General features: G+C 45.2%; 1 protein-coding gene across 1 annotated transcript in view; it reads right to left on the reverse strand.

Annotated features, from left to right (window-relative positions):
- The window catches only part of LOC146197820 (sodium-coupled monocarboxylate transporter 1-like), a 54,577-nt gene that overhangs the window by 17,434 nt on the left and 16,555 nt on the right, over positions 1-20,588 (reverse strand). Inside the window, exons 2-9 of the mRNA XM_084593051.1 lie at positions 17,384-17,750; positions 9,771-9,836; positions 9,618-9,669; positions 8,918-8,985; positions 5,962-6,116; positions 4,808-4,948; positions 3,698-3,827; positions 2,992-3,080 (exon numbers count right to left, since the gene is read on the reverse strand). Coding sequence (XP_084449177.1) covers positions 2,992-3,080; positions 3,698-3,827; positions 4,808-4,948; positions 5,962-6,116; positions 8,918-8,985; positions 9,618-9,669; positions 9,771-9,836; positions 17,384-17,749 — 1,067 coding nt within the window. The 5' untranslated portion in view covers position 17,750. The remainder of the gene's footprint in view (positions 1-2,991; positions 3,081-3,697; positions 3,828-4,807; positions 4,949-5,961; positions 6,117-8,917; positions 8,986-9,617; positions 9,670-9,770; positions 9,837-17,383; positions 17,751-20,588) is intronic.

The following is a 20,588-nucleotide window of genomic DNA, read 5'->3' on the forward strand; positions in this document are numbered from 1 at the left end:
ACACTTGACCACCAAACAACGTTCGCCCAGCACACCAAGTAGCGCCAAAGATTCACCGCCAACACCCCGAAATACGACCGCTTGATTCACGCTGAAGGTCACTTTGTGTCCCTGGCGATTCTTAAAAGCTAAGCTCATAACAGCAACCGTTGCCCCAGTATCCATCAAAGCCATATTGCGAATGCCATCAATGAGTACTTCAAGTCTGTTCTTCAACATAAACATAGGCAGAGGTATTGACAAGTCTGACTCTCCGGCGGCCTCACCTCCATCCGCCGCATCGACTGGTTTCCCAGGGGTAGAGAACGGCGCCGAGGAGATAGTGAGCGTCGCTGCCATTGGAGTGATGGTGTCATACTACGGTCAGAAGCAGGCGAGGCGTTGCGCAACTGTACTGGGTAGTAGTCGCCCCAAGTTGACGAAGGCTTTGGGTGATTAATTTCAGTGTCGAGCCGATTAAAAGTGTTGTTCCAGGGGCGGTGATCTTGCGGCCGCATGCCTCGTCAACGGCAGTAGCGATATATATATATATATATATATATATATATATGTGTGTGTGTGTGTGTGTGTGTGTGTGTGTGTGTGTGTGTGTGTGTGTGTGTGTGTGTGTGTGTGTGTGTGTGTGTGTGTGTGTGTGTGTGTGCGTGTGCGTGTGCGTGTGCGTGTGTGTGTGTGTGTGTGTGTGTGTGTGTGTGTGTGTGTGTGTGTGTGTGTGTGTGTGTGTGTGTGTGTGTGTGTGTGTGTGTGTGTGTGTGTGTGTGTGTGTGTGTGTGTCCGGTCATTCCACTGCTGTAGCACACAGGCAGCGGGCGCCTCCGGTCAGCGGTAAATTGCATAAAAACTTGATTAGGGCGGCAATTGTAGTCAGGCCTGCGTTGCTGGCGAACGACTCCATCTGTGTCGGTGGTCCCTCGTCCAAGTCGCTGCTGGGAAGAAAGAGTACCATAGTGTTTGCTGTTGTCGAAGTTGGGTGCAGTGCGAGCTGGAGTCAAAGAAGCAGATGGGGTCACAAAATCTTGACGCAGCGCGTAACCCTCATATTGGTTTTCATCTCGGAAGAAAGTGTCCTAGTTTCGAAGCAGTTCTTCTCGGACGATCCGGTGTGTCCACTCAGTCATTGACTCGAGAGCACCAACATCTGCACTTGCCACGGAAGTGGCGTTGGCCAATCGACCAAATTTAGGGGCGATACGACGAATCTTAAGGGTTTCGAAAGTACAGCAGTGCCTGATCACGTCAGCGGTAGGGTTCAAATGATCTTTGCTGATTAGGAATGTATATTTATCTTCAGCGATGCCTTTCAGCAAATGCCCGGCTTCATCTTCTTCAGACATTCTTGAGTCCACTACTTTGCAAAGCTTCAACACTTCCTCAGTGTACGTGGTGCAAGTCTTACCAGATACTCGGGCTCGCTGAAGCAACGTTTGCTCTGCGCGTTTCTTTTTTGCAGCTCCATCGCCAAGCACTTCTTTACTTCATCCGTGGAACTATCCCAGCTAGTCAGTGTGTCTTCATGGCTGCCGAACCAAATTAGTGATGTGGCTTTCAGAAAGAATACAACATTAGATAGTTTCACAGTGGGGGCGCCATCCATCGTAATGTGTGAACCACTCATCGACATCTTCTTCCGATTTCCCAGTGAACGTCCGCGGCTCGCGATGATGCTGCCAGTTGCTCATCGTTAGTAGCGTTAGCTGAGCATTGCCTTCTTGAGCAATACTAAAGAGCAGAGGTAAGCCAGCGCGTCGGCAGCTGCATTGAAGGTCAGAGGGATCCGTCTTAGGCTACCTCGCACGCTCCACAAAATGGTTACGTCCAGAGTACGTAACAAAGCGTTTATTTTCGGTTGCAGGAGCCGGCAGTCCAAGGCTCAACAGCTTCCGCTTCTTCCTTTTCTTCTGCCTTTTTCTCGCATTTTGCGCTTCCGATCCTTACCACGGGTATATATATATATATATATATATATATATATATATATATATATATATATATATATATATATATATATATGGGGGAAATGAGGGTGCTTGTTATAATACATGAATACATGATGGAAAGAAGGCAACAGTCGGCGAGGCCAAGGAAAGCGTTGGGGATGGTACTTTATGTCTTTTTTTTTTTAATGTTTACTTGGACAATCACAGAAATTAGTAATGTAATATGTTTAGGGGAAAGATAATAAACACAAAGTAGAAGAAAAAACAACGTGCCGATGGTGGGAACCGAACCCACGACCTCCGAATATCGCGTCCGGTGCTCTTCCAACTGATCTACATCGGCCGCTGTCCCCCCTGCTACTTGCTTGGGTATTTATGTTGTCTGTATACGAACCTTCAGAGTGTTCACCAGCGCCACCCTCAGCCATAGCGGCGGACGTGGAACGTCCTTTGTTACCGCCATCGTCACATAGAACGTGATCAAGAGCGAGGGCGAAAGCTGTGCTAGAACCCTCTTACGCTACCTATGGCTGCAATACTGCCAGAAGCGAGACCCCCGTATGCTACAAGCAGATCAGTTGCCTTCTTTCTTTATATATATATATATATATATATATATATATATATATATATATATATATATATATATATATATATATATATATATATATATATATATATATATATATATATATATATATATATATATATATCTGTTTGTGTATGTCGTTATGTTACTGTGCTTACATCACTATATCTAAAACTAACTATAGTTCGTGTGGACACGCTTGCCGACACATATTTGGCCGACACTTCCGTCCACGCCACCCATGAACCAAGAAATTATTTCGCCATAATATGACGGTGTGTGCATGATGACCTTGATGCTTTCGTCGCCTGAATCTTCTGACAGTAGTAACTATGAATCCGCTTCCGTTTACTGTCCCCTGTTGAACGCTCATACAGCTCAGTTAGAGGATAGGAGACGAAGCGACCAAAAGCATCCTGTCTCTGAATGTTTACACGAACGCGCTAAAGACTATAATTGCCTTACCTCAAGGCGCCGCTGAATATCCCGGACACAAAGAGGCCAGGAATTCCATGCAAGCTTCCCAAGATGTCCATTACGTACAGTGGGAGCAGCTGCGACAGAGAGACGAATAACATGTTGCCAATAGGTGGAGCCATTTTCGTTTTCCACGACTGAAATAATTGAGCTAGCAGCGACAACTTAGCCGAAACACGTCCTCATAAAGAGGAGTATGCAGGCAGATGACTCGTACTGAATAGCAAGATGTCACTATACTCGCAGTACTTCATACGTCAAGCGGCTGCACAGCGAGTTTTAACTTGCACTAGCCATGTGGCTCTGAGTGGGACACTGTAAGGCTGAATTAAATACGCGTGGAGAATGTAAGTCAGCGACTGTGGGAAGACTGCATGCGGCAGTTGCGCCAGCGGCTCTTGTTTTTGCGCTGCATTTCGTGATCAATTATCGCGAACTTGTGTCGACTGTCCTATCAGGGTATCGACAGACCAATGTCATCGTTGTGCGAACACTGGCGTGAGAGCTGAGCATTTTGATGCAGCGGTGCAAACGTAGGCTTTAGAGCTTGACCTCTATAGTGAGCTTGACATTGGTTGGTTGGTTTTAGGAGTTTAACGTCATAAAGCGACTCAGGCTATGAAAGACGCTGTAGTGGAGGATTTCGGAAATTTCGACCACCTGGGGTTCTTTTACGTGATAGCGCTACGCTTACCTGGTCAGGGGCAGTTGCCTTCTTTGTTAGCAGTGGGTCGCAGTCTTGGTACCGTGCATACATGACAAGTCCAGCCAGAGCACAAATCAACATAAGAAACGTCAGGCCGGGAAGATTCATCCAGATAGCACTGCAACAAGAATCGGCAAGTTAAAAATATCCGTATAGTACGCGTACACAGGCTGCATGCGGTCGGCTTTCCCATGAGTCTGCTAGGCAAGTTTCCAGCTTGTATTCCAGAAAATTCCTTTTTTCCCCGCGCAGCTGCGGACTGGAACGGCCTTCCAGGTGACATCGCTGTTATCACCTGCTCATCCAAGTTCCTTGAAAGTGTCAAAAATTATGTACAATAACAATGTTTTTATAATGTTTCCCACCCCTTATGTAACACCCCTTCCTGGGGCCTTTAAGGAAATAAAATGAAAAAATGAAAAAAAAATGTGTAATTGCCATGTTTACTAAAAACACATGAATTTGGGGTTCGGAATTTTTAAATGTTTAGTGACTGTGAGAATAGTTTTGTTCATGTTTTCTTTCTTCTTTTATAACAGACAGTCATGAAAGTAGGCGACTAGCGGAAATAGTGCATTTAGCTTCTATCAGTGATGCATCGTTTCTTTCTTCAGTTGTTTTCCCGTCTAAAAACGAGCGACCAGCATTTGCAAAACCTACTAAATACGCTCCACACTTTTTATACTTTTATTCTAGGGCAGGTAACTTTTCTAGTACATTCATTTTAGAAGGCCGTCAATGTCGCAACACTTTTTTTTTTTTTTAACATTTGCAATTACAATGGAAATAAGCCCGCAAATAGCATAATGCAGTAACTGTGACTGTGTCTTGTGCTGATTTTTGCTTCCGTAGCATGTGCTTCTCTCAATAAATGTAGGTTGATACACATGTTTATTTGTCTCGTTGTTTGTTCTTCCATACAGAGGTCAACCTGCGTCACCGCCCGCCTTGTGGTAAGAGAAAAACCACGTGGCTGTCTTATAGTACTCAAAAAGATAAGCAATAAAAAAAGAGCGCACAACCAGGAAATGTGCATAGTGAAAGAGACATATATAGGCGCAAGTAATCAATGCTTGCGTAGTAATTACTGGGACTCACATTCGAGCGCCCTTAATGTTGGAAACCGTGAGATATCGCTGGACCATCGCTTGGCTCACTGCATAGATCGACATCCACGTGAAGAAACAGCCTATGATGAGACCCCACACGGTGTGCCTCTCGGTCGGGTCCAGGTCGAAGCTAAGGCAAAGGGAAAAAGTACAGAAAACAATTAATTTATCGAAGCAGCTGTATTTAGATATAGTATTAAGCATTAGTTACCCTTCATTAATGCATGAACCGTGAGTTCCGCAGCAAGCTAGAAGCCTGTTGAGAAGGCTTGTTAGATGCCGAGTCAGCTGCCTCAAGATTTCACTGTCGTTGTTGACGGTTTAAAAAACGGGTTGCGGTTTCAAGTGCTGCTAGTGGAAGAACGTTTAATCGAGCATTCTTTTCTCTGCTCAAATAATTGCGAATTAATTGGTCTGTTCTAAAAAATGTGTAAAACGTACATGTACTTGTATGTTCTTTCGCTTTCAAGCTTATTACATCCATACGAGATATCGCACTAAGCCTTTATGGAACGGAACACATTCAAAGACTTCTTTCATATCATGAAGCTTTCTCGGTGTGCAGAGGTTCGAAATAAAGAAATGCTAAAGAGAACCGAATAAAGCTATAATTGTGCTCAAATGGGGAGTAAAACTACAATTTGACAAGATGACTAATTCCGAAAAGGGCATTTCACTCGAAGTCCATAGTGAGCCACATCTAAAGTTACTGTATATGGGAGCCTACAAAGTTACCCTGAATCAAATTGAGCAAAGGGTTCAATTAAATGTACACTGAAGATGACTCCATCCGAATATAAATTTCAGCAAAGATGGTTTTGTTTCTTTCTGACTGTAGCGATCTCTGTTAACGGTCGCAAAATGCACATTTGAACCGAGGACCATAAGGAACTCGGTGATCGGCGGTTGAGGTGGGCGGCGATGTAAAGCGGATTCAGGGGTGCGCGCTGATAACCCTCCGCCGTCATCGAAGTACGCTTGCGAATCAGTCTAGGTTGGCGACACCCGCGTAATTAATGTATTGGTCTATTTATTCAGTAATATTATACTCTGCTATAAGAAAGCGACAGTTATTGACAAAGTCGAACTTCAGATTTGCCCTCCGTGCCTCTTTAAGGAATATTGGGCTGAACGCCGTCTCACTTGAAGAACTCGACTCTGTCGCCGTCGTAGGCCCTCTTGAACACCACCTTCATGCCACCGATGTCGTATGCTCCGCGGATGGCGATCATCAGCATGGAGCCGAACATGAGGATTATTTGGAACACGTCCGTCCAGATAACAGCCTTCATACCGCCCTGCGAATGGTAGTTGTGCGGCCTTTAGGTGTGTGCGATGTGGCTACCTCTTATAAAGGCTCCCGATAATGCACAGACGATAGTGGGAACCGTTTCATTATCGGATTTTAGATTTGACGTAGTATACAACGCGCCGTCAAAGCTGTTAGGCAGTAGTTTTTACGAACGCATTAACCTTTTACAGAGCTGTGTAGACATGGATTTACAAGTGATAGATTGCTTGCCCAGGTGAAGCCAAATATAGGTATGCTAATGCAGCCACAGCCTAGAAAAAGGAACCTTCTGTATTGCTCTATGCTACGATGTCGGAGTACTTTTTCAAAGATGATAACAGTGTATACTCTTATGCCACGAAGGATAAATTAACTAAATGAGAGCATACACTTTTTTCTTCTATAAAACGCACTAAAACCCACCTACTTTTTCTTTTATAAAACCCAGTCATAAAAGTGGTGAAAATATACCTTCGTTTAAAAAATGCTCTTTTCTTATGAGGTTTTACGCTTTTAAACTCTTAGTAACACAATCCAAAATCAGTTAGCGTAATTAGTTAAATGTGTTCGTTCATCTCCCAGCTTGATAACTCTTTCCTCGTAGTAATTAACGGTTACTTTGCATGATTGTGACCCCCCCACACACACACAAGAAAAACGCAACAATGCAAGCATTGAATCTCATAATGCCATCAAAATATTACAGAAAGCCTACGGCACAGAGTTTTGGGTAGATAATAATGGGACTTAAGGCTCTTTCTCCTAAACTTTAGATTTTTTAATCCGAAAAACGTCTCTAGTTAAGCCATCGGCAAAAAGCGTGCGGTAGCTAAGGTCATTAGAAAAGTGGAGAAAGCTTATCCATAGCATGTCAAAAGGCTATTTGGTGTAACTCTTTAGATGTGGTGACTTGGTGCGAAATGACATACGTATAGGGAACGGTGTATCTGATGAGCACAGTCGTTTTGTGTGTATTCTTTCGCGCAACCTTATAATGTCAGAAGGAAGCTAACTTAAGAGTACAATCGTGCACAATAATTTGTGGAATGCAAATTCGCAGAAAAAAAAAATACCTGCGTGTAGAGGCAAATTAAAAGCCTAGGGACATGCAGACACTTGCGCCCTGCATACGCTGGAACAAAAATTAAGTGACTTTTGTACCAGATAGCGCAGAAATAATGTCTCCCCGCAACTTCGCACCCCGTAAACGCTCTTCCATAATGTACACTGGCGAGCAAAAATGGTGTACATCAAGCAGCCGGCGGCAGAGCTCGGGAAAACTGCATTGCAGCACTATCTAGCAAACAGCTAATTGTAATCGAGAAAATCGTCGTGGTGCCCCATTTTATGGGCATGCATGCGCCGCTGTTGCTGCCCCTGTCGATAGGCAGACGGTGTTTCGATGTAGTTTCCCCCAAAACTCTTCAATACGACCAGTTTCGAAACTTCCCATAGGACCCATGTATCAATAAACGGTGATTGTGATCGGTCAAAATTTGAGTGTTTATGGCTAGTGGCGGCACCTGCGGCCATTAAAGAAAACTGCGTTTAAGATGCAAATTTCCAGATTGTTCACAAATGCATACCCATCTGGCAATTCAAATCCACAGAAGAAATGCAGTATAGCAAAAGTTATTAAACCTAACAGCCGAAGAGATAATTAAGAAGGAAAATAGAATTCAAGCGATTAAGGCAATGACGGCAATTAGTTTTTTTTTTTTTTTTTTGCCTCTTCTAGGTGGCGCTACAATTCTAGGCACCTAGGGTACCTCAATGTGGCGTTGGCCTTCGCGGCATCCCATAGGCACACGAAAATGCATACTGAAGACAGTCACTTTTTAACGAAGTTTCCCAACTGGTCTGATCAAAAAGCTCTGGTTTTCCCGAGCTTCGCCACCGACTGGATACCACTTTTGCTCTCGACTATACATCAACAGAACTTGCATACCGGCTAGATGCATTTTCATAGTATCAGATAGCTTGTGTAGTATTTTGCTGCGTTTTATGGCATATAAACAACAAAGGCCATCATGCGTCATCAAACGCCAGTGTCAGGTACTCGCGCGCTCTGGACACGTGTGTCGCCCTGTGAGGCACCCTATTCCAATTATTCCGGAGAAAGGAGACATGCCACGTTCCTGTAACTAGCCATGATGCAAGCTGTGATAGACTAGCCTAAGATCTCCGCGACAGACATCTAGACAAAAATATGCACCTTTTCTTGTCTTTGTGTGTGTGTGTGTGTGTGTGTGTGTGTGTGTGTGTGTGTGTGTGTGTGTGTGTGTGTGTGTGTGTGTGTGTGTGTGTGTGTGTGTGTGTGTGTGTGTGTGTGTGTGTGTGTGTGTGTGTGTGTGTGTGTGTGTGTGTGTGTGTGTGTGTGTGTGTGTGTGTGTGTGTGTGTGTGTGTGTGTGTGTGTGTGTGTGTGTGTGTGTGTGTGTGTGTGTGTGTGTGTGTGTGTGTGTGTGTGTGTGTGTGTGTGTGTGTGTGTGTGTGTGTGTGTGTGTGTGTGTGTGTGTGTGTGTGTGCGTGCGTGCGTGCGTGCGTGCGTGCGTGCGTGCGTGCGTGCGTGCGTGCGTGCGTGTGTGTGTGTGTGTGTGTGTGTGTGTGTGTGTGTGTGTGTGTGTGTGTGTGTGTGTGTGTGTGTGTGTGTGTGTGTGTGTGTGTGTGTGTGTGTGTGTGTGTGTGTGTGTGTGTGTGTGTGTGTGTGTGTGTGTGTGTGTGTGTGTGTGTGTGTTTGTGAAGCGCTCTCTCAAGGCTCGCGCGCAAGCCTTTCATCGCACGCGAATTACCTCGGTAGCAATACTCACAAGGCTCGTATAAAAAGTGCAGACAATGCCTATGGAAAGTACCGACGTCCACACGGTAATGCCCGTCACTGAAAATGGAAAAAGAGACGATTCGTCAAGCGAGCAAGGTCTAGTTCACGGTCGTAAGTAAAGCGGCTGCTGCGACACAGCTGACCAAGCGCTGCGCTCAAACATCCTGTACGCGGCTACTCCATCGCTGAATCAAGCTATTTGGGGATGCACCGTTAAGCTCATCTGTCACGATGTTGACCGCGGCTCGCGTGACAGGTATCAATCAGCCGCTCGGGAATGAACGAGCTGCGAGCGTCGTTCGGAATCCGGTTCCAGATCTTTATCGCTCTGGTTGCATGTATCGAGGAAAGTCTCGGGTAAACGAGTCCTCAAGGCGAACGAATGCAATCGACATGGCACAAAGGACAAAGACTGTGGTATGACAGAACGGAAAGCTGTGTACGACCTAATGCACGCAACTGATCGCGGTCCAGTGCTTTCGCAGGAAGCTTGAAAAGAAAGCCTCGATCCTTTTTATTTTTGTAACGGCATATGCATAAAAGCTAGAAAGAATGTCTGCGTGCTGTACTTCATGGCACCTCAGCAAAAAGAAAAATCAGGCCGCTCAAGCACTTTCTCTAAAAACTTGTTTGCCGCTTTCCTGCGTAACTGCCCATATACTCGTTCTTGTTATTCTAACGAAACTTACCTTGGGAAAGCGCCAGTGCTGGCGCGTAAAGCACGATGGCCATGTAGATTAACTGCGGGAAATGAGACAATAAATGGGGCAACTTAATTCAAGTGCGAGGTGTCTTTCAGTAGACGCGCTCTGAACTACAAAGAGACAATACCATGTACTCACCATTTGAATTGAGAATGTTATGCACCCCAAGGCTCGGATAACATGGTTGAAGCGCAATTCCAGATACTGCATTAATAAAGAACAAAATAGGCAATTAGTTAACCTCGCGCAAAAATGGCATAATGTTACGGTAAGCCCGTAAAGCAAGGAAACGTTCTGACCCGCAAACGTCACGTTCTGCTTGGCCGACTGTATCCTAGTGCTGCAGAGCATATCTTAAAACTGTTTGTAAGCGTAATTTGAGCGTACTACAAAATAATTAAAAAGTATTTACAAAACCAAACCACCGTTCACACAACTACTAACTTCGTAAGTGGTTCGTAACATGCATTCGACTCATTTTTATAGCATCCTCGTCCCTTGTATTTGAGCAGATTCATGCAAACACTGATCTCAAATGATGAAAAAATTTGTAGAAAGCCTAGGGCACGTACTGCCCTCATACTGATTTGTCTCGCCATTTCTGGTCTGGCATACGGCCACAACCAGCTTTCTCTGGCTATGACGAAGACGGCGGAGAATATCTGAACGCAATGTGATGTAGTTCAAAATTGAGCAATAATGGGACTTAGAATGCTCTCATTGCGTGAAAATGCGATGCAAACAATCCTCAGAATGATCTGAAGCACCAATGTCAATAATGCAATCAAATTGAAACTGAAACTATTGTTTGTATTTTTTCACTAAAACATCCTTCAATATCAATCTGCTGAGAACTGAAATTATGGGGAATAGTACGCTTGATCAAGTTTGTGACATTAAGCAGCATTACTTTGAATGCACATTTCTACCTGTACGAACAAACTGCATTGATGTACCCTAGGAGATAAGCGGTGCAGATCTTGAAGTGGCTTTTGACTATCTATATACTGCCAAGGCCAGGTCCTGGGCAAGCCTATAAATAAATTAAATATGCATCAAGCAGCTGGAGGCACACTGCCGCAATGTCGAGTTGTCCCGTACTTTAGCAAGGCTGACTGCTGATAGTGCATTGAGGCGACTACTGGACGTCACTGCGTCTCCTCTTTGACACAGACTTAGAGCCGCTAAGAATGATTGTGTCTCAGAATTCACGGGGGGGGGGGGGGGGGGGGGGGGGGGGGCGTAGTGTCGTCATGCACGCGGGAGTACGGATTGAAGGAAATCACTTATGTATTTCAGCAAGGAGTGACATCCGGCAAGCTTCTTTATATATAGAAGACAGCGCGCAAGAACGTCGCGGACTCGCTTATTCGCGCGCAAAAAGGCCCATTTCAGCCTTGCTGGCAATGTGCGGAGTGGCCCAGGCACTCGACCCGACACGCGCGTGAGCAAGCTAGCGAAACTGAAGAAAACAAGAGGCCGGATCTGGCGGTGCAAGGTCTCCAGTGCCGCCGGCCTCAGGAGTTAACTCTCGTGGCTTTCGTATCTGCTTTGTTATTTCAAGCGTCTTCGTTCTTGCGTACCACGCGTGTGACCGGTTTTATTTCTTTACGCGACTAGTGCACCCTTCTCCCGTATGCTTCCGCGCCCCCATGCGCATTCAGCGTACAACCGGTTCAGCGCACGTGCTCCAATCCAGAGACGACGACGACCGTCGGCCAGACGCGGCTAGATTGGCATGCAGCCAGCGAGCTCGGGCCAATTATAATGTTGCGGCCACCGACTGGATTGGCTTTGTTGGGAAGTCTCATCGTCTCGGATGCCTTCAGCCAGATTTCTTGTTTGGGCGATTTTCGTCATTGTTATTACGTAAAAAAAAAAAGCGGCAGGAAGTCACATCAAGCCTATCACAGCAAATGGTCGCCACCGACGATAACAAACGGTGTGTCAGGAAGCTACGCAGACGACTTTGTCGGCCTGCTGATGTCAGTGTAGTCCCCCTTCTCTAGTGGCGGCAAGATAGAGGCAGCTACGTGCAGCTTACGGCTACTGTTCTAGCAGAAGTGAATTCCGTCGTGAGACGCAATGGACCAGAAGAGACACATGATATAAGGCCTAACTTTGAGTGGTGGATACTGCACCGATCCTCCCCTTGTTAGCGAGAAGAACGGAATGGCATCCGGCACGGGTGCGTTAGCACGCGCCTAACGTGGCCTTGCCACGGTTTATAACAGCGAGATCGTTCTTGGCTGTTCCGGCCACCCATTTACCGTTATGACGCGCGCGTGCCTTTCTTTTTCCCTTTTGTTTTAATGCAAGCGTCCTTAATCTGTTCCTTCTCACTTCTTTGTCATTTTTGTTTTGGCCTAGAAACTGGTGCTACATCATCTGAGCCCCAACGTATGACTCACTGAAAAAGCTGCATTACGCCAACGAAAGGGACTGTCGAAACATATGTGGCCAACTAATGCATGTTTAGGCTCCATCGCTATCTGTAACTTTCTTTGTTCCATTTTTCTGCCAACTGTGTGAAGGAGCGCAGTTTCTGGTTCGCCTTATTCATTCCACCAAGAGTTCAGCAAAATTACATCTGCAGCAAGAATAAAGAGCATGTTGGGTCCATTTATGAGCCAGCTGGACAGAGAACCTTCTGCGTGAGAAAGGCCCGCCATGTGGGTCTACACATAGAGGTCCAACTACTTCATATCCACGAAGCGAAAAAAGAAAAGAAAGCACAGGCCTGGACAGCACAGACCGTAGAAAACATAACTGCGAGCACATTTATTTAACTAATACAGTTTCTCAGGCAACAAATTAACCAAGCTGCCGGTGCATCCTAACTCCTCACAGTCCAAAGTGAGGCATGCCACGAGAGCAAGGAATTATCATGCAGCAACTCTCGTTGACATTCAGTTAGTTTGATTGGCACGACGGCTGGCTGCGCACGGTTGCTCAATGGCCGATCACCGCGCTGGCTGTCTGCGACGCCCGTAATTACGATAAAAGCTAATTACCACATGCGCAGAGGGTTCGTTGAAGAGTCGATCACCATTTTCGATTGCTAATGGCAAGGCGTCACATGAAGAAATGCAAAAGGAAGACCAAGAAATGATTGCTTAGCTAGAAATTGTACTAAAGAAATGACATCCGGAACAATCGGAGCTGGCTCCACAAGCTGTTATTTTGAGAAAATGACCATTTATTTTTTCTGAGGCGCAAAAAAGTCATCTATAACATATTTGTTGAACACGTGCGGATGTAATGTGGGAGTCTTCGTTTTTTCATCATTATACCGAGCGCCGAAACAGAATAAAGAAAGACGGTATCGATGCATCCAAGTAGTTTTGTAGTAATTTTTTCTGCGCTTGTGCAATGATGAAAATATCAGAGTGAATTTTTTTTCACTATCCCTAAGGGGGAAATAGTATCCCTCTAGTATGCAGCGGTCACAGCTCGCTTGGGATCGCCAAAGGATGTGCACGCAATGAAAAGAACGAACTGCTTGGGTCGTGCATAAGAAAATTATTCACATGCTAGCTCTTGGGAACCACTTTCGGCATCTGAAGAAAACTAGTAAATATTTTAAACCGTGGTGTTTGATGCCGCTTTGAGGAACATGGTAGGGATGGAGAGCTCCAGGCAATACGGGTCTTGTTTATTTCAGGCGTGCATGCTGTCGGGCTATTTGGCGTTACGTGATATGTAGAATTCAGTGCAAATATTGGAAAACGGAAGTAAGATGGGACACATAGGACGTTGAGTAGCGCTAAGCGGAATACACGCATTAAGATAAACTTACTGCACTAGACACGCAGTTCAGGAGGCGGGACATGCTGCCGGCCTAGAGTATCTCTTTCCTTAGCGTAAATGAAAGGCTTATGTGTCCTCTCTTTCGTCCGTTGCCCAGATTGCTCACTGAATTCTTCACATCGCATTTATTTACCTCTCAAGAACAAATTTTTAAATCTGAGCTTGAGAAATAGAATGAAGCTTAATGGTCCGACACAAAAAATATTTCAGAAACAGTAATGTGTGGCTCGCACTTTCTTTCGAGTAGTTTCTTTTACTTGCATAATACCAAAACTTCATTGTAATTCTCATGTTCAGGTTAGAATCTTTGTTTTTAAAGGAGAAACTAACGTGGGGGGGCTGCAGGTATTATCCGCACCTGTTCACTACGATGTCCCACGAAGCCCATTGTCAGCTCGGCACGCCAAGCTTCACAATTTACAGTTTAAGGTGTGTACTAATTGCACTTGAGACGGTGAAAATGACGCAACAGAGAAGAGAGGCAGCATATGAAGTTTTTCTTTTCTTTTTTTTTCTTTTTTTGCCGTTGTGCACGAGCGATGCAGCTTTTTACGCCCCCTCGAGTGTACTGCCGTTGACGAAGTGACTACTTGCAAGAGAACAGTGTGCTCTACACCAAGGAGGCGCATTATTTCACCCTTCACTGGTAAACAGATTATGATTGCCAGTTTTACTAACGTTGCACGCTGTCATAACAAAGCTAACAATCAACAACGAAGACACTCAGCTTCCTCGGGCGCTTATACAGCACATATATGTTATCGCGCATTCTTCTGCGACCCCACGGAAAACAAAATGTCCATTCAGTCGGCAGCTCAACGATCACCTTTTCTTTTTCTTGTTGACGCATTTGATTTATGTGATGCATTACCATTAGCATCCGCGAACGGTCGTCCAATGGCACACGCGGTAATTCAATTCTAAGGGAAATTGCGCAGAAGAGTTCCTCATACGCAAATGTACACAGCTCAACAAGGTGTTTTCGTGGGTCAGATGATATGGTGGATGTACATCCCTTTGCTAGATTTTGTGTTATTGGGCCTTTAACAAAGCAACGTTGCTTTCGGACTATAATAATCGGCGCTTCCTTTGAAAACTGCTAAAAACTAAGGCTGCCAGGTGCTTGTGTGCCTTGTGATGCATCGATCCCGTTTGCGCCAAGCTTTGAGCATAACGTTGCATTCCTCCCCGTACTCGGAAGCGCAGACACCTGCGCGCACCATGTGACTGTCGTTCGTTAGTAGAAAAAGAAAAGAAACACTTTCGGACAGCTTTTGTTTCCGAAAGAGTGCGCGAGCGGAAGTGCGTCACTTCATATTCATCGCGCGTTCCACTGGAAGTGGAGGCACGCCGTCGCGAGCGCATAGAAGTGGGCCGAACGGAAACGTTCAACGCAGTTCTTCAGCACGCAGCGGGATCGTGTTTGACGCGGCGGATCTAACGAACGACCTTGTTTCGCAAGCCACCTATGCCTGTGGCGTGCGGGAGCCACTTGCGCTCGTTTTGTGGCTCACCGCCGCTTACTGCCTTTCGCTTGACAGGTAGTGAACGTTAGCGGCTGAGCAGCTATGGCTTATCATTGCTAGGCACGAGGTCCCAAGTTGGACACTCAGCCACGGCAACAATATTCCGACAGCGGTTCAAGAACCGAAATCTTTGCGTACTGCAACTTTGGCTTATGCCAGAAAGCTGCCATATTAACCCCTTATTAATGCGTCTAAATATATAATCCCCTTTCTACGCTGCATTCGCATAGTAAATATTTCTCTAAGACTACGGAACGCTATAATGCGGTATTATGCTGAGCTAGTTGGTGCACATATGTCCCGTTTTGCAGCTAAAAATCAGCACAAATGAAAGAACAAGCCAGAGCGCCGCAAACAAATTGCAGTTTTCCGCCATATTCTGTTGTAATCCCTCCCGTGTTCACCTATGGAATTTCCATTAGCCGTGTCAGGGTCAAAGACAAAGCTTTTCGTCGCGAAGGGCCAGCAATACACGGTAGCACCAAGCAAGGAAAGCTCTTTCGGTTTGCGTTATTACTTGTTCCGGCAAAGGGGGCAAAGGTGACCCCATCTGAAAAGAGAGCATCCGTGCATAGTAAGCTGGGCCCCGCCTGCAAGCTGCCAGTGAATGCACGCGTCAGACCGACGGAAGCGGTATCTCATCTCTCAGAGGTTACGCGAACGCTGGCGCTGCTTGGGACAGCGCTCTTATTCGGTGTTAATGCTACCGACCCGTGATGCAAGGGCTGGGAAGAAGCGCACGCTGACAAAACTCAGCATCGCACAATAGACCTTGCATTTAATGCTTAACACTGGTCGTGCTTAGAGCTCAGTTTTCATTTCCATTGTACAGGTAAAAAAAAATATATAAGAGAATTCAAAACGGAATTCTGACAGCTCAAGGCAGGCTTTGACGTCATTAGAGAATTGCCTCGCGGTGGAAGCACGTCTGCAACGTGATATGCTTTGCTTTGCTAGCTGTCGCCTAGGCATGATGCAGAAGAGTAAACGGGAAACTCTCCGCTCTAGAGTTACCGCTTCCTAGCAGCTTAAGGAATCTGCCGGGGTACTTACGCGTAGAGCGTATAACCTTCGTCACCGGATAGCAGGCATGAGAGATTTTATTGGAGAATAAAGCTTCATACTGTCATGGAGCAAGCAATATTGAACACTCATTTTGGGAAAATTCACCCAACACTACGGGCTGTAAACAATTTCTTCCATCGTATATTCACTTTACGTTGACAGTATCATAACCAGAAGGCGGAAAGTATTGCATTGCACCATAAAAAAAAAAGCATAGAACTTGCAAATTCTCACATAATTATAAGTGCCAATCATCGCAGTCTTCTCTGTACGTTCTACCCAAGTAACAGTGTCCCCATTTTCATTCAAGAACAAATACACGCTGTCTGCGCTTTTTGGATAACTCATGCACTGTACTCCATCCCATAACTAACTTTCAGCAGTACGGAAGGTAGGAGACCTTTTCAGCTGACCGCGAGAGTGCATTGAGCGTGTTTCTCATTGCCGCGTCGTCCTCAAGTCGTCTTCTCGCAGTATACACATATATGGCTGTAAAATAGTACAAATAGACGTTATCTACCTGCCAAGCCGTTCGGAAGTTTAGTATAACATATTGTTGACATTACGCTGTTTGTCACATCCGTATGCAAACGAGGTCATGGAGATAGCTTTAGCCTAGTGTCGGCACCTGCGTGTACCTGGTTTCCCGGACAAACAATTATTTCTTCAGCAGGCCGACTACTTAGGCATAGAAAAACAGAATCATGACTCAAATAAAAAAACATGCTAATGTATGCTGCTCTGAGATATAAGACCAAACCGAAGCCCCATGCGCCGTTTGTGATCAAAGAACGTGCTGAAACATTCAGTAAGTACGACGGGTATACACTATGAAGCGAGACGTCCTGCTTCGAAGCGCGCCGCCATATTGAAAAAAAAAAGCGAATCGTACGCGTAAGTTGCGAACACTAAACTGAAGAAGTACCCTATGTAACATAAACATACGCTAAAAACCAATTTGAAATAACGCTTCACAAATGCGCGCTTGCGCACATGTCATCCCATATGCTCGTATGGCCATCTTGTAGCTGCACTACATTCCGCAGCGTAACAACGTAGCCTCTGCACTCATCGTAGCTTTGGTAGGGTTGAGAGGAACTACTGGGATGGAGTACACAACGTGAAGCACAAATAAGTATTGAAGCTCTGTTTTAAAAGATGAACACTGCTGTTCTTCTGTATACGAAAGGAATGTTTACATCGGTATTCTTCCCTCGACAGAATATGCACGCAAGTCCTACATGTACTGAACGTTTTTCTGTGATTCTTGCTATAAGCAGGAGAGCAGTTCCGAATGGTCTCAGTTGACAAAGCGCTGAAGAAAGGGCATGCACTTATGGGTTGTCTCACCTCGTATGCGCTCGTGACCTGCAGGCTGTAGAAGACAGGCATGTACAGGTAGGCCGTGGCGGGGATGACGAGGCAGTAGGAGAAGATGATGAACAGGTACTGCGTCCCGTAGATATACATCTCGGAGGCCGTGCCGAGGAGCGTGATGGCCGACATGAAGCTGGCCAAGATAGACAGGGCCACAGGGAACACGCTCATGCTACGGCCGCCCATGAGGAAGTCGTCGGTGGTGGCGCGCTTGCGGACACCCATGACGGCATAGTAGATGCCGATGGACGCGGAGACGCACAGCATGCCCCCGAACACCAGGTAGTCCCACACCGTGAACCGGCTGATCAGGTGCGAAGGTGCCCCATCGGATGACATGCTGCGAAGCCCCAGGACGTAGAGAACATCAATAAGCAAGAGGATAAAAAAAAAAAAAAAAAAAAAAAAAAACAGAGCGATATAAACGTCTGAAGTTGTGAAGCATATGTTGTGCAAAGCCCAATGTTGCACAAAAGGTGCCCACAAGATTTTTTTATTAGTGATGACATATTTGTGCACACGAGTAAGCAAGTGTAAAAGTATGGCAAAACCGACGGAATGATGAGGGAGTATTTCGAATGGGAATTAAGTAAATCATACACTTGTATGGGGCATTTCAGTGCGATAGCACTAATTCAGAGCTTCAAAGCCTAGCAAGAACATCTAACGTTTGCATGTCCGAGAAAGGTAGCGAAACATGAACAATAGAAAACGTGAATGCCAGACGTCTGATTGACTTAACTGGCTCTAATTAACTAATCGTTCTGCATGCACCACATTTTTTACCCAGCGAGATTTTTCATCATCCATCTAGTGCACCCATTGTTTTCTTATCACTCATTTCGTTCGAAAGTAGTCCTGCCGCTGGTTGCGCGACATACCCGACGTTTGATCGACTTAATTGGCTGTAATTAATTAATTGTTCTGCATACAACAATGTTTTTTCTTTCCTAATGATATTTTTCATCTTCTATCTAATGCAACCATTCGTTTTATTATCACTCGTTTTGTTCGAACGTAATCCTGCCGACAAACTTCTTGCGACACGACCTTGAAAACATGCCCACTTAATGCTTGCGCATCAAAAAACGACATGACGTGAGTGTTTTGTCGCCGTGGCGCAGTGGCTAACACTCTTCACTACTGATACCAAGGATGCGGGTGCAGTCTCGACTGCGCAGTCAGCGCTTCGATGGAAGCGAAATTCAAAGCGCGCTGCAGACAACAGTTCATTTGCGCACAAGTGGCATCATTAGAACTGTCATCATTTCGAGCCTCTGAGCTGCGAACCGCTTCTGCACTGCTTGTGCCGCATGCGGCACATTTCTCTGGACATTTTTCGAAACGCACTTGACATGCATGTCAAGTGCGTTTCGAAAAATGTCCAGAGATTATGTTGTCTTTTACTGGTGCTGTGACCACCAGCAGGAACTGGTTGTGCCGCCTAGCTAGGCGCAGTGCTGCGTGGCAAGAAAAATAAAAAGAAGAAAACAAAAATGACTTCATCGATGGGCTGCAGGGGCTCGCGCTCTTATCGCGTTTTCAAAAACACGCTGTTACCTTAGTGTCTTAAAAAAAAAAAAAACTTCCGAACGGTGCAATCGCGGATACGATAGGAAAGCGCCGATATCATCCAGACTCCCACAGCGCATACACGGAACTCCATGAGACACAGTAAAGAGTTTGATTCGGGATCCTGAAATTGACTCGTAATGGTGCCTACGCATGTGTTTCACTGTCCACTTAACAACACAGACGGAGTTCTACTGTTCATATAATACTTCATGGCTGAATTTGGATTATGAACACCATCGCTTCCTTGTAAATGATAGGGCAGGACATAAAGGATGTTTATCGTTACCGATAACTATAACAGCTTGCTTGTTTCAGTTATTTTTAAAGCAAAGCGTATTTAAGACGAGGAAAATGTTCTCGGCTCGGACTTCGGAAACATTTGACAGCAGCTCGCGTGCATGGATTTTTGGGGGTCACACTTGTTTTTTCGCGTTGTTTTCTGTCTTCCCTAATGTTCATGTTTCTGTGAAGACAGTACGCTGGCAAGTTCTTAGCGCCGGTAAAAAAAAAAAAAAAAAAAAAAAAAAAAAAAAAAAAAAAACGTAGAAATGTCATAATACCTATACCTACCCAGTGACACTCGCATGATCAGAGAGATCGGCGGAGTCGCTAAACATGCTAGCAGTAGAAACTCTTTCGTATACTCCGTTGTCGAGCTGTTGCAAATAACTTGCTTTTCCCAATACCTTGCAAGCGAAGTGAAATTATGCGATCAATGCTCTAAGTGCTTTTTCGGAAGGGGCGCAAGGTATTAGGTTGCCTCAATGGGCTCGAGCTCACTTTTTGATCTAGTTGTGGGCTAGTCTGGAATCTACGACGAAGGATTGTAGTTCAACAATCACACGAAGCTGATTCCAACGACTATATTTGAGGCATGAAATTTTGTCCCCCTTTTTTTTTTAATCTATCGCAGCAGCCGAGCTCTTAGCCGTGAAATAAAACAGCGCAACGAACGGGACGAAACACGAAGAAAGGGAGACAAAGACACAGGCGCTCCCTTTCTTCGTGTTTCGTCCCGTTCGTTGCGCTGTTTTATTTCATTATGCAGTACCAACTAGCCCGGCATCTTGCACTCTTAGCCGTCTTTTGAAAAACTTTTTTATTTTGGAAACTGTTTAGGACGTTAATAACGAAAGTTGAAATGCTATAGTATGACCACACGTGTATGCTTATTTAGTTGAAAGTTTATACAAAGTTAAGCTGCTCAAAAATTCCGCCTACATTTCTGCTAGCGGCTAAAATACAGAGTTCAGGAAAGGAAGCGTTTAGACTGCGATGCGCTTACAGATTACGAAACTTTAAAATTAATTTTTTTGCTATAGAAATCTCATGAACTAAAAAAAAAATTAAGAATATATGCTCACAGACGGCTGCGAGTTTGTCGCCATATTAAAACCGAACAAAGGTAGTCACAAGGAAACGAGTAAAGATAAGTAAAACTTGGTAAAATGTCAGAAAAATCCTGCCTGCCTCGCTGCCCAAAATCATTTCCTCGTATGTTATCTGTAGCCGGTAATTGGCGCCGAGATCGAAGGATAACAATCGCCGCGTCAAGGCCACAAAGAAAGAAAGAATAGTGCCCCATTGGCCGACCGCGCTGCGG

This window comes from Amblyomma maculatum, chromosome 2, assembly GCF_055883805.1.
Source record: "Amblyomma maculatum isolate TAMU_Amacu chromosome 2, ASM5588380v1, whole genome shotgun sequence".
In the NCBI taxonomy this organism is placed as follows: Eukaryota; Metazoa; Arthropoda; class Arachnida; order Ixodida; family Ixodidae; genus Amblyomma; species Amblyomma maculatum.